A 16,919-nucleotide genomic window follows, 5' to 3' on the forward strand; every position below is an offset into this window, starting at 1 on the left:
TGCAATAACAGGACTATAACATGCTATAACAGGACTATAACATGCTATAACAGGACTATAACATGCTATAACAGGACTATAGCATGCTATAACAGAACTATAACATGCTATAACAGGACTATAACATGCTATAACAGGTCTATAACATGCTATAACAGGACTATAACATGCTATAACAGGTCTATAACATGCTATAACAGGTCTATAACATGCTATAACATGCTATAACAGGACTATAACCTGCTATAACAGGACAATGTGGTCCTCTGTAGCTCAGCTGGTAGAGCACGGCGCTTGTAACGCCAAGTTAGTGGGTTCGATCCCGGGACCACCCATACACAAAAATGTATGCACGCATGACTGTAAGTCGCTTTGGATAAAAGCGTCTGCTAAATGGCATATTATATTATTATATTATTATAACATGCTATAACAGGTCTATAACAGGTCTATACCATGCTATAACATGGTATAACAGGTCTATAACAGGTCTATAACATGCTATAACAGGACTATAACATGCTATAACAGGACTATAACATGCTATAACATGTCTATAACAGGACTATAACTAGCTATAACAGGACTATAACATGCTATAACAGGTCTATAACAGGACTATAACTTGCTATAACAGGACTAGAACATGCTAGAACAGGACTATAACATGCTATAACAGGACTAAAACGTGCTATAACAGGTCTATAACATGCTATAATAGGACTATAACATGATTTAACAGGTCTTTAACATGCTATAACATGCTATAACAGGACTATAACATGCTATAACAGGACTATAACAAGCTATAACAGGTCTATAACATGCTATAACAGGACTAACATGCAATAACAGGACTATAACATGCTATAACAGGACTATAACATGCAATAACAGAACTATAACATGCTATAACAGGACTATAACATGCTATAACAGGTCTATAACATGCTATAACAGGACTATAACATGCAATAACAGGACTATAACATGCTATAACAGGTCTATAACAGGTCTATAACATGCAATAACATGCAATAACAGGACTAGAACGTGCTATAACAGGACTATAACATGCTATAACAGGACTGTAACATGCTATAGCAGGACTGTAACGTGCTATAACAGGATTATAACATGCTATAACAGGACTATAACATGCTATAACAGGTCTATAACATGCTATAACAGGTCTACACCATGCTATAACATGCTATAACAGGTCTATAACATGCTATAACGGACTATAACATGCTATAACAGAACTATAACATGCTATAACAGGACTATAACATGCTATAACAGAACTATAACATGCTATAACAGAACTATAACATGCTATAACAGGACTATAACATGCTATAACAGGTCTATAACATGCAATAACAGGACTATAACATGCTATAACAGGTCTATAACATGCTATAACAGGTCTATAACATGCTAGAACAGGACTGTAACATGCTAGAACAGGACTATAACATGCTATAACAGGTCTATACCATGCTATAACATGCTATAACAGGACTGTAACATGCTATAACAGGTCTATAACATGCTATAACAGGATTATAACATGCTATAACAGGACTATAACATGCAATAACAGGTCTATACCATGCTATAACATGCTATAACAGGACTGTAACATGCTATAACAGGTCTATAACATGCTATAACAGGACTATAACATGCTATAACAGGACTATAACATGCTATAACAGGTCTATAACATGCTAGAACAGGACTGTAACATGCTAGAACAGGACTATAACATGCTATAACAGGTCTATAACATGCTATAACAGGTCTATAACATGCTAGAACAGGACTGTAACATGCTATAACAGGTCTATAACATGCTATAACAGGACTATAACATGCTATAACAGGTCTATAACATGCAATAACAGGACTATAACATGCTATAACAGGTCTATAACATGCTATAACAGGTCTATACCATGCTATAACATGCTATAACTGGACTGTAACATGCAATAACAGGTCTATAACATGCTATAACAGGACTATAACATGCTATAACAGGACTATAACATGCTATAACAGGTCTATAACATGCTATAACAGGTCTATAACATGCTAGAACAGGACTGTAACATGCTATAACAGGTCTGTAACATGCTATAACAGGTCTATAACATGCTATAACAGGACTATAACATGCTATAACAGGTCTATAACATGCAATAACAGGACTATAACATGCTATAACAGGACTATAACATGATATAACAGGTCTATACCATGCTATAACATGCTATAACAGGACTGTAACATGCTATAACAGGTCTATAACAGGACTATAACATGCTATAACAGGTCTATAACATGCACAAACCGGTCTATAACATGCTAGAACATGCTAGAACAGGACTGTAACATGCTAGAACAGGACTATAACAGGTCTATACCATGCTATAACATGCTATAACAGGACTGTAACATGCAATAACAGGTCTATAACATGCTATAACAGGACTATAACATGCTATAACAGGACTATAACATGCTATAACAGGTCTATAACATGCTATAACAGGTCTATAACATGCTAGAACAGGACTGTAACATGCTATAACAGGTCTGTAACATGCTATAACAGGACTATAACATGCTATAACAGGTCTATAACATGCAATAACAGGACTATAACATGCTATAACAGGTCTATAACATGATATAACAGGTCTATACCATGCTATAACATGCTATAACAGGACTGTAACATGCTATAACAGGTCTATAACAGGACTATAACATGCTATAACAGGTCTATAACATGCACAAACCGGTCTATAACATGCTAGAACATGCTAGAACAGGACTGTAACATGCTAGAACAGGACTATAACAGGTCTATACCATGCTATAACATGCTATAACAGGACTGTAACATGCTATAACAGGTCTATAACATGCTATAACAGGACTATAACATGCTATAACAGGGCTATAACATGCTATAACAGGTCTATAACATGCTATAACAGGTCTATAACATGCTATAACAGGACTATAACATGCAATAACAGGACTATAACATGCTATAACAGGACTATAACATGCTATAACAGGACTATAACATGCTATAACAGGACTATAGCATGCTATAACAGAACTATAACATGCTATAACAGGACTATAACATGCTATAACAGGTCTATAACATGCTATAACAGGACTATAACATGCTATAACAGGTCTATAACATGCTATAACAGGTCTATAACATGCTATAACATGCTATAACAGGACTATAACATGCTATAACAGGACAATGTGGTCCTCTGTAGCTCAGCTGGTAGAGCACGGCGCTTGTAACGCCAAGTTAGTGGGTTCGATTCCCGGGACCACCCATACACAAAAATGTATGCACGCATGACTGTAAGTCGCTTTGGATAAAAGCGTCTGCTAAATGGCATATTATATTATTATATTATTATAACATGCTATAACAGGTCTATAACAGGTCTATACCATGCTATAACAGGTCTATAACAGGTCTATAACATGCTATAACAGGACTATAACAGGACTATAACATGCTATAACAGGTCTATAACAGGACTATAACTAGCTATAACAGGACTATAACATGCTATAACAGGTCTATAACAGGACTATAACTTGCTATAACAGGACTAGAACATGCTAGAACAGGACTATAACATGCTATAACAGGACTAAAACGTGCTATAACAGGTCTATAACATGATATAATAGGACTATAACATGATTTAACAGGTCTTTAACATGCTATAACATGCTATAACAGGACTATAACATGCTATAACAGGACTATAACAAGCTATAACAGGTCTATAACATGCTATAACAGGACTAACATGCAATAACAGGACTATAACATGCTATAACAGGACTATAACATGCTATAACAGAACTATAACATGCTATAACAGGACTATAACATGCAATAACAGAACTATAACATGCTATAACAGGACTATAACATGCTATAACAGGTCTATAACATGCTATAACAGGACTATAACATGCAATAACAGGACTATAACATGCTATAACAGGTCTATAACAGGTCTATAACATGCAATAACATGCAATAACAGGACTAGAACGTGCTATAACAGGACTATAACATGCTATAACATGCTATAACAGGACTGTAACATGCTATAACAGGACTGTAACGTGCTATAACAGGACTATAACATGCTATAACATGCTATAACAGGACTATAACATGCTATAACAGGACTATAACAAGCTATAACAGGTCTATAACATGCTATAACAGGACTAACATGCAATAACAGGACTATAACATGCTATAACAGGACTATAACAAGCTATAACAGGTCTATAACATGCTATAACAGGACTAACATGCAATAACAGGACTATAACATGCTATAACAGGACTATAACATGCTATAACAGAACTATAACATGCTATAACAGGACTATAACATGCAATAACAGAACTATAACATGCTATAACAGGACTATAACATGCTATAACAGGTCTATAACATGCTATAACAGGACTATAACATGCAATAACAGGACTATAACATGCTATAACAGGTCTATAACAGGTCTATAACATGCAATAACATGCAATAACAGGACTAGAACGTGCTATAACAGGACTATAACATGCTATAACATGCTATAACAGGACTGTAACATGCTATAACAGGACTGTAACGTGCTATAACAGGACTATAACATGCTATAACATGCTATAACAGGATTATAACATGCTATAACGGGACTATAACATGCTATAACAGGTCTATAACATGCTATAACAGGTCTACACCATGCTATAACATGCTATAACGGTCTATAACATGCTATAACGGACTATAACATGCTATAGCAGAACTATAACATGCTATAACAGGACTATAACATGCTATAACAGAACTATAACATGCTATAACAGGACTATAACATGCTATAACAGAACTATAACATGCTATAACAGGACTATAACATGCTATAACAGGTCTATAACATGCTATAACAGGACTATAACATGCAGTAACAGGACTATAACATGCTATAACAGGTCTATAACAGGTCTATAACATGCTATAACATGCAATAACAGGACTATAACATGCTATAACAGGACTATAACATGCTATAACAGGACTATAACATGCTATAACAGGACTGTAACATGCTATAACAGGACTGTAACATGCTATAACAGGACTGTAACGTGCTATAACAGGACTATAACATGCTCTAACATGCTATAACAGGATTATAACATGCTATAACAGGACTATAACATGCTATAACAGGTCTATAACATGCTATAACAGGTCTACACCATGCTATAACATGCTATAACAGGTCTATAACATGCTATAACGGACTATAACATGCTATAACAGGACTATAACATGCTATAACAGGTCTATAACATGCTATAACAGGACTATAACATGCTATAATAGGACTATAACATGATTTAACAGGTCTATAACTTGCTATATCATGCTATAACAGGACTATAACATGCTATAACAGGACTATAACATGCTATAACAGGTCTATAACATGCAATAACAGGACTATAACATGCTATAACAGGACTATAACATGCTATAACAGGACTGTAACGTGCTATAACAGGACTATAACATGCTCTAACATGCTATAACAGGATTATAACATGCTATAACAGGACTATAACATGCTATAACAGGTCTATAACATGCTATAACAGGTCTACACCATGCTATAACATGCTATAACAGGTCTATAACATGCTATAACAGGTCTATAACATGCTATAACAGGACTATAACATGCTATAACAGGACTATAACATGCTATAACAGGACTATGTGGTCCTCTGTAGCTCAGCTGGTAGAGCACGGCGCTTGTAACGCCAAGGTAGTGGGTTCGATCCCCGGGACCACCCATACACAAAAATGTATGCACGCATGACTGTAAGTCGCTTTGGATAAAAGCGTCTGCTAAATGGCATATTATATTATTATATTATTATAACAGGTCTATAACATGCTATAACAGGTCTATACCATGCTATAACATGCTATAACAGGTCTATAACATGCTATAACAGGTCTATAACATGCTATAACAGGACTATAACATGCTATAACAATTCTATAACATGCAATAACAGGACTATAACATGCTATAACAGGTCTATAACATGCTATAACAGGTCTATACCATGCTATAACAGGTCTATAACATGCTATAACAGGTCTATAACATGCTAGAACAGGACTGTAACATGCTAGAACAGGACTATAACATGCTATAACAGGTCTATAACATGCTAGAACAGGACTGTAACATGCTATAACAGGTCTATAACATGCTATAACAGGACTATAACATGCTATAACAGGTCTATAACATGCAATAACAGGACTATAACATGCTATAACAGGTCTATAACATGCTATAACAGGTCTATACCATGCTATAACATGCTATAACAGGACTGTAACATGCAATAACAGGTCTATAACATGCTATAACAGGACTATAACATGCTATAACAGGACTATAACATGCTATAACAGGTCTATAACATGCTATAACAGGTCTATAACATGCTAGAACAGGACTGTAACATGCTATAACAGGTCTATAACATGCTATAACAGGACTATAACATGCTATAACAGGTCTATAACATGCAATAACAGGACTATAACATGCTATAACAGGTCTATAACATGATATAACAGGTCTATACCATGCTATAACATGCTATAACAGGACTGTAACATGCTATAACAGGTCTATAACAGGACTATAACATGCTATAACAGGTCTATAACATGCACAAACCGGTCTATAACATGCTAGAACATGCTAGAACAGGACTGTAACATGCTAGAACAGGACTATAACAGGTCTATACCATGCTATAACATGCTATAACAGGACTATAACATGCTATAACAGGGCTATAACATGCTATAACAGGTCTATAACATGCTATAACAGGTCTATAACATGCTATAACAGGACTATAACATGCAATAACAGGACTATAACATGCTATAACAGGACTATAACATGCTATAACAGGACTATAACATGCTATAACAGGACTATAGCATGCTATAACAGAACTATAACATGCTATAACAGGACTATAACATGCTATAACAGGTCTATAACATGCTATAACAGGACTATAACATGCTATAACAGGTCTATAACATGCTATAACAGGTCTATAACATGCTATAACATGCTATAACAGGACTATAACATGCTATAACAGGACAATGTGGTCCTCTGTAGCTCAGCTGGTAGAGCACGGCGCTTGTAACGCCAAGTTAGTGGGTTCGATCCCCGGGACCACCCATACACAAAAATGTATGCACGCATGACTGTAAGTCGCTTTGGATAAAAGCGTCTGCTAAATGGCATATTATATTATTATAACATGCTATAACAGGTCTATAACAGGTCTATACCATGCTATAACATGCTATAACAGGTCTATAACAGGTCTATAACATGCTATAACAGGACTATAACATGCTATAACAGGACTATAACATGCTATAACAGGTCTATAACAGGACTATAACTAGCTATAACAGGACTATAACATGCTATAACAGGTCTATAACAGGACTATAACTTGCTATAACAGGACTAGAACATGCTAGAACAGGACTATAACATGCTATAACAGGACTAAAACGTGCTATAACAGGTCTATAACATGCTATAATAGGACTATAACATGATTTAACAGGTCTTTAACATGCTATAACATGCTATAACAGGACTATAACATGCTATAACAGGACTATAACAAGCTATAACAGGTCTATAACATGCTATAACAGGACTAACATGCAATAACAGGACTATAACATGCTATAACAGGACTATAACATGCTATAACAGAACTATAACATGCTATAACAGGACTATAACATGCAATAACAGAACTATAACATGCTATAACAGGACTATAACATGCTATAACAGGTCTATAACATGCTATAACAGGACTATAACATGCAATAACAGGACTATAACATGCTATAACAGGTCTATAACAGGTCTATAACATGCAATAACATGCAATAACAGGACTAGAACGTGCTATAACAGGACTATAACATGCTATAACATGCTATAACAGGACTGTAACATGCTATAACAGGACTGTAACGTGCTATAACAGGATTATAACATGCTATAACAGGACTATAACATGCTATAACAGGTCTATAACATGCTATAACAGGTCTACACCATGCTATAACATGCTATAACAGGTCTATAACATGCTATAACGGACTATAACATGCTATAACAGAACTATAACATGCTATAACAGGACTATAACATGCTATAACAGAACTATAACATGCTATAACAGGACTATAACATGCTATAACAGGACTATAACATGCTATAACAGGTCTATAACATGCTAGAACAGGACTGTAACATGCTAGAACAGGACTATAACATGCTATAACAGGTCTATAACATGCTATAACAGGTCTATAACATGCTAGAACAGGACTGTAACATGCTATAACAGGTCTATAACATGCTATAACAGGACTATAACATGCTATAACAGGTCTATAACATGCAATAACAGGACTATAACATGCTATAACAGGTCTATAACATGCTATAACAGGTCTATACCATGCTATAACATGCTATAACAGGACTGTAACATGCAATAACAGGTCTATAACATGCTATAACAGGACTATAACATGCTATAACAGGACTATAACATGCTATAACAGGTCTATAACATGCTATAACAGGTCTATAACATGCTAGAACAGGACTGTAACATGCTATAACAGGTCTGTAACATGCTATAACAGGTCTATAACATGCTATAACAGGACTATAACATGCTATAACAGGTCTATAACATGCAATAACAGGACTATAACATGCTATAACAGGACTATAACATGATATAACAGGTCTATACCATGCTATAACATGCTATAACAGGACTGTAACATGCTATAACAGGTCTATAACAGGACTATAACATGCTATAACAGGTCTATAACATGCACAAACCGGTCTATAACATGCTAGAACATGCTAGAACAGGACTGTAACATGCTAGAACAGGACTATAATAGGTCTATACCATGCTATAACATGCTATAACAGGACTGTAACATGCAATAACAGGTCTATAACATGCTATAACAGGCTATAACAGGACTATAACATGCTATAACAGGTCTATAACATGCTATAACAGGTCTATAACATGCTAGAACAGGACTGTAACATGCTATAACAGGTATGTAACATGCTATAACAGGACTATAACATGCTATAACAGGTCTATAACATGCAATAACAGGACTATAACATGCTATAACAGGTCTATAACATGATATAACAGGTCTATACCATGCTATAACATGCTATAACAGGACTGTAACATGCTATAACAGGTCTATAACAGGACTATAACATGCTATAACAGGTCTATAACATGCACAAACCGGTCTATAACATGCTAGAACATGCTAGAACAGGACTGTAACATGCTAGAACAGGACTATAACAGGTCTATACCATGCTATAACATGCTATAACAGGACTGTAACATGCTATAACAGGTCTATAACATGCTATAACAGGACTATAACATGCTATAACAGGGCTATAACATGCTATAACAGGTCTATAACATGCTATAACAGGTCTATAACATGCTATAACAGGACTATAACATGCAATAACAGGACTATAACATGCTATAACAGGACTATAACATGCTATAACAGGACTATAACATGCTATAACAGGACTATAGCATGCTATAACAGAACTATAACATGCTATAACAGGACTATAACATGCTATAACAGGTCTATAACATGCTATAACAGGACTATAACATGCTATAACAGGTCTATAACATGCTATAACAGGTCTATAACATGCTATAACATGCTATAACAGGACTATAACATGCTATAACAGGACAATGTGGTCCTCTGTAGCTCAGCTGGTAGAGCACGGCGCTTGTAACGCCAAGTTAGTGGGTTCGATCCCGGGACCACCCATACACAAAAATGTATGCACGCATGACTGTAAGTCGCTTTGGATAAAAGCGTCTGCTAAATGGCATATTATATTATTATATTATTATAACATGCTATAACAGGTCTATAACAGGTCTATACCATGCTATAACATGCTATAACAGGTCTATAACAGGTCTATAACATGCTATAACAGGACTATAACATGCTATAACAGGACTATAACATGCTATAACAGGTCTATAACAGGACTATAACTAGCTATAACAGGACTATAACATGCTATAACAGGTCTATAACAGGACTATAACTTGCTATAACAGGACTAGAACATGCTAGAACAGGACTATAACATGCTATAACAGGACTAAAACGTGCTATAACAGGTCTATAACATGCTATAATAGGACTATAACATGATTTAACAGGTCTTTAACATGCTATAACATGCTATAACAGGACTATAACATGCTATAACAGGACTATAACAAGCTATAACAGGTCTATAACATGCTATAACAGGACTAACATGCAATAACAGGACTATAACATGCTATAACAGGACTATAACATGCTATAACAGAACTATAACATGCTATAACAGGACTATAACATGCAATAACAGAACTATAACATGCTATAACAGGACTATAACATGCTATAACAGGTCTATAACATGCTATAACAGGACTATAACATGCAATAACAGGACTATAACATGCTATAACAGGTCTATAACAGGTCTATAACATGCAATAACATGCAATAACAGGACTAGAACGTGCTATAACAGGACTATAACATGCTATAACATGCTATAACAGGACTGTAACATGCTATAACAGGACTGTAACGTGCTATAACAGGACTATAACATGCTATAACATGCTATAACAGGATTATAACATGCTATAACAGGACTATAACATGCTATAACAGGACTATAACAAGCTATAACAGGTCTATAACATGCTATAACAGGACTAACATGCAATAACATGACTATAACATGCTATAACAGGACTATAACATGCTATAACAGAACTATAACATGCTATAACAGGACTATAACATGCAATAACAGAACTATAACATGCTATAACAGGACTATAACATGCTATAACAGGTCTATAACATGCTATAACAGGACTATAACATGCAATAACAGGACTATAACATGCTATAACAGGTCTATAACAGGTCTATAACATGCAATAACATGCAATAACAGGACTAGAACGTGCTATAACAGGACTATAACATGCTATAACATGCTATAACAGGACTGTAACATGCTATAACAGGACTGTAACGTGCTATAACAGGACTATAACATGCTATAACATGCTATAACAGGATTATAACATGCTATAACGGGACTATAACATGCTATAACAGGTCTATAACATGCTATAACAGGTCTACACCATGCTATAACATGCTATAACAGGTCTATAACATGCTATAACGGACTATAACATGCTATAACAGGACTATAACATGCTATAGCAGAACTATAACATGCTATAACAGGACTATAACATGCTATAACAGAACTATAACATGCTATAACAGGACTATAACATGCTATAACAGAACTATAACATGCTATAACAGGACTATAACATGCTATAACAGGTCTATAACATGCTATAACAGGTCTATAACATGCTATAACAGGACTATAACATGCAATAACAGGACTATAACATGCTATAACAGGTCTATAACAGGTCTATAACATGCTATAACATGCAATAACAGGACTATAACATGCTATAACAGGACTATAACATGCTATAACAGGACTATAACATGCTATAACAGGACTGTAACATGCTATAACAGGACTGTAACATGCTATAACAGGACTGTAACGTGCTCTAACAGGACTATAACATGCTCTAACATGCTATAACAGGATTATAACATGCTATAACAGGACTATAACATGCTATAACAGGTCTATAACATGCTATAACAGGTCTACACCATGCTATAACATGCTATAACAGGTCTATAACATGCTATAACGGACTATAACATGCTATAACAGGACTATAACATGCTATAACATGTCTATAACATGCTATAACAGGACTATAACATGCTATAATAGGACTATAACATGATTTAACAGGTCTATAACTTGCTATATCATGCTATAACAGGACTATAACATGCTATAACAGGACTATAACATGCTATAACAGGTCTATAACATGCAATAACAGGACTATAACATGCTATAACAGGACTATAACATGCTATAACAGGACTGTAACGTGCTATAACAGGACTATAACATGCTCTAACATGCTATAACAGGATTATAACATGCTATAACAGGACTATAACATGCTATAACAGGTCTATAACATGCTATAACAGGTCTACACCATGCTATAACATGCTATAACAGGTCTATAACATGCTATAACGGACTATAACATGCTATAACAGGACTATAACATGCTATAACAGGTCTATAACATGCTATAACAGGACTATAACATGCTATAATAGGACTATAACATGATTTAACAGGTCTATAACATGCTATATCATGCTATAACAGGACTATAACATGCTATAACAGGACTATAACATGCTATAACAGGACTATAACATGCTATAACAGGTCTATAACATGCTATAACAGGACTATAACATGCTATAACAGGACTATAACATGCTATAACATGACTATAACATGTATGTGTGTGTCTACAGCTGCAGAACTCTCGTATGGTGATCCAGGAGAGGGACCGTGTCATCAGAGACCTGGAGGAGAAGGTGGCTTTCCTGGAGGCAGAGGTCAGTACCAACTAACCATACCTGGGATTTGTAGTCTTTTGTTCTCCAACTACTGTAGCTCTGAACTGTACTATATTATGCCTGCAACACAGAGTTGGGTTTGACTTCTTCTGACCTCTGACCCTGACCTCTGACCCTATGTGTGTATATGTGTGTGTGTGTGTGTGTGTGTGTGTGTGTGTGTGTGTGTGTGTGTGTGTGTGTTTAGAACCGGGAGATGCATGATCAGATGGACTACTTCCTGGGAGGTGAAAGGTCAAACTCGCACCTCTCATCAGACCGCAACGCCCATATTGTCTACAGGTAACTCACACACACAAACGCAGTAACGCAGGCAGACACACCCCCATCATAGACCTGTCATCAACTCAACACACACCTGACCTGTCATCAACTCAACACACACCTGACCTGTCATCAACTCACCACACACCTGACCTGTCATCAACTCAACACACACCTGACCTGTCATCAACTCAACACACACCTGACCTGTCATCAACTCACCACACACCTGACCTGTCATCAACTCAACACACACCTGACCTGTCATCAACTCACCACACACCTGACCTGTCATCAACTCACCACACACCTGACCTGTCATCAACTCAACACACACCTGACCTGTCATCAACTCACCACACACCTGACCTGTCATCAACTCACCACACACCTGACCTGTCATCAACTCAACACACACCTGACCTGTCATCAACTCAACACACACCTGACCTGTCATCAACTCACCACACATCTGACCTGTCATCAACTCACCACACAACTGACCTGTCATCAACTCACCACACACCTGACCTGTCATCAACTCCCCACACACCTGACCTGTCAAACTCACCACACCCCCATTATATACCTGTCATCAACTCACCACACCCCCATCATAGACATGTCATCAACTCACCACACACCTGACCTGTCATCAACTCACCACACACCTGACCTGTCATCAACTCACCACACACCTGACCTGTCATCAACTCACCACACACCTTACATGTCATCAACTCACCACACACCTGACCTGTCATCAACTCACCACACACCAGCCCCCTCATTCCCCTGACTGGCCTCACACAGCCCTCCACACACAAACCTGAACACACACAATCACTTCTGACCCCACCACATCCCCATAGTGTCCCTCAGCTGTTCACTAGCAATGTGTTTCCCAGTGTAAAACCTTGGCATCAATCTAATCTCTCTCTCTATCTCTCTCTACCTCTCTCTCTCTCTCGCTCTCTCTCTCTCTTTCTCTACCTCTCTCTTTCTCTACCTCTCTATCTCTCTCTCTCTCTCTCTACCTCTCTCTACCTCTCTCTCTACCTCTCTCTCTCTCTCTCTCTCTACCTCTCTCTACCCCCTCTCTCTCTCTCTCTCTCTCTCTCCTCCACAGTAAGCCATTGAAGCCCACCAACTCGTCCAACAAGCCTCTTCCCTTCATCAAAATCATTGAGACCAAGTCCTGAACTGGTGAAAGCGAGGGAGGGAGAGGAAGAGAGAGATGGAGGGAGAAGTGGCTAACCTAATGACACCGAACCTGCTAAGCTAAGCAACAACGGACTGAAATAGACCACAACCACAAAACTACCACACCAACATCTCAGTACACGTATGAAGTTTAAACTGAGGTGACCACAACATCACACATACATCAACTGACCACCAACCACGACCATCAACCACCCATGGCCACACTCCTTCGATAGGACACTATGCAATGTTTATGTGTGTGTGTGTGTGTGAGAGGAGGCTGGTGGGAGAAGCTGTAGGAGGATGGGCTCATTGTAATGTCTGGAATGGTATAAATGGAACAGTCAAAATGGTTTCCATATGTTTGCTGTGTTTGATACTGTTCCATTTATTCCTCCTATAGCCTGTCCTCCTATAGCTCCTCCCACCAGCCTCCTTGTGTGTGTGCACGGTTTTGGATTGTGTATGGACTTTGATGTAGATGGATATACTGTAAATACTGATAGAGCTGATTCACAATATAAGTATATTTATTCATAGCAGACAGATTATTCTTTCTAACCCAGTGTTATAATCTATTGTCATTTGTTGAAGTCAGTCTGAAGGACTTTAATACTGAGAGAGAGGAGGAGAGACAGTGTGATAGCAGTACCATGTGGTACTGATAACAGACAGAGTACTTTGGCCTCAGAGAGGAGGCAACCATGCCAGTTTGGGCCATAACAGAGAAATAAAATGTCAGACGAGATGCATGCATTTCAGTTACTTTAAGTTTCATCCACTATCACCAGCTTTGTACATAACTATATTTATTTGTGTGTTTGTTTACGTGGTATTCTTTGAATTTCCTGTAGTCTTTCTCTGTGTGATTTTATATCCTTCAGACGTGCAGCCAGTGTTTGGCCTGACACAGTGTGTGACAATCATCTTTATGTATTTATGTGAAAATAACACTTTCATTTTAGGGAAAACATTTTCAGTATACGTTTTAGTGTGTGTGTTAACAACATATATACAAGCTTTGTGTTTTAGTTATTTTAATAAATCTATGAAAATAATTGCATGTTTTTTGAGGGGGAACTAGTGAGTCAAATATTCTCATTCACATTTCTATATTACATTACAGCTACATTCATTATTATAATGTATTATTATGATTTACTACTATACATATGTACTTCATGCATAGTGAGGTACTGTAGTTTATGCATAGTGAGGTACTGTAGTTTATGCATAGTGAGGTACTGTAGTTTATGCATAGTGCGGTACTGTAGTTTATGCATAGTGAGGTACTGTAGTTTATGCATAGTGAAGTACTGTAGTTTATGCATAGTGAGGTACTGTAGTTTATGCATAGTGCGGTACTGTAGTTTATGCATAGTGCGGTACTGTAGTTTATGCATAGTGAAGTACTGTAGTTTATGCATAGTGCGGTACTGTAGTTTATGCATAGTGAGGTACTGTATTTTATGCATAGTGAAGTACTGTAGTTTATGCATAGTGCGGTACTGTAGTTTATGCATAGTGAGGTACTGTAGTTTATGCATAGTGAGGTACTGTAGTTTATGCATAGTGCGGTACTGTAGTTTATGCATAGTGCGGTACTGTAGTTTATGCATAGTGAGGTACTGTAGTTTATGCATAGTGCAGTACTGTAGTTTATGCATAGTGAAGTACTGTAGTTTATGCATAGTGAAGTACTGTAGTTTATGCATAGTGCGGTACTGTAGTTTATGCATAGTGCGGTACTGTAGTTTATGCATAGTGAAGTACTGTAGTTTATGCATAGTGAAGTACTGTAGTTTATGCATAGTGCGGTACTGTAGTTTATGCATAGTGAAGTACTGTAGTTTATGCATAGTGCGGTACTGTAGTTTATGCATAGTGAGGTACTGTAGTTTATGCATAGTGCGGTACTGTAGTTTATGCATAGTGCGGTACTGTAGTTTATGCATAGTGAAGTACTGTAGTTTATGCATAGTGAAGTACTGTAGTTTATGCATAGTGAAGTACTGTAGTTTATGCATAGTGAGGTACTGTAGTTTATGCATAGTGAGGTACTGTAGTTTATGCATAGTGAAGTACTGTAGTTTATGCATAGTGAGGTACTGTAGTTTATGCATAGTGAGGTACTGTAGTTTATGCATAGTGCGGTACTGTAGTTTATGCATAGTGAAGTACTGTAGTTTATGCATAGTGCGGTACTGTAGTTTATGCATAGTGAAGTACTGTAGTTTATGCATAGTGCGGTACTTTAGTTTATGCATAGTGAGGTACTGTAGTTTATGCATAGTGAAGTACTGTAGTTTATGCATAGTGCGGTACTGTAGTTTATGCATAGTGAGGTACTGTAGTTTATGCATAGTGAAGTACTGTAGTTTATGCATAGTGAAGTACTGTAGTTTATGCATAGTGAGGTACTGTAGTTTATGCATAGTGAATGTCCGCCCCCTGGTGGTGAGTCACATGATAGACAAATATGCTGGGAGAAAAGGCACATGTTGCCATAACACTAAGGCTATTAAAGAA

The 16,919-nt window shown here is 36.9% G+C and overlaps 1 protein-coding gene across 3 annotated transcripts in view; it reads left to right on the forward strand.

Annotated features, from left to right (window-relative positions):
- LOC121542703 (tuftelin) overlaps window positions 1–15,448 on the forward strand; it is a 50,679-nt gene extending 35,231 nt beyond the window's left edge. For all 3 annotated transcript variants that reach the window (XM_041852199.2, XM_041852200.2, XM_041852198.2), the window contains 3 exons: window positions 12,816–12,899; window positions 13,108–13,202; window positions 14,314–15,448. In XM_041852199.2, coding sequence (XP_041708133.1) covers window positions 12,816–12,899; window positions 13,108–13,202; window positions 14,314–14,386 — 252 coding nt within the window. In that variant the 3' untranslated portion in view covers window positions 14,387–15,448. The remainder of the gene's footprint in view (window positions 1–12,815; window positions 12,900–13,107; window positions 13,203–14,313) is intronic.
- The last annotated feature ends 1,471 nt before the right edge of the window (window positions 15,449–16,919 follow it).

Source organism: Coregonus clupeaformis, chromosome 28 (assembly GCF_020615455.1).
Source record: "Coregonus clupeaformis isolate EN_2021a chromosome 28, ASM2061545v1, whole genome shotgun sequence".
NCBI classification, from domain to species: Eukaryota; Metazoa; Chordata; class Actinopteri; order Salmoniformes; family Salmonidae; genus Coregonus; species Coregonus clupeaformis.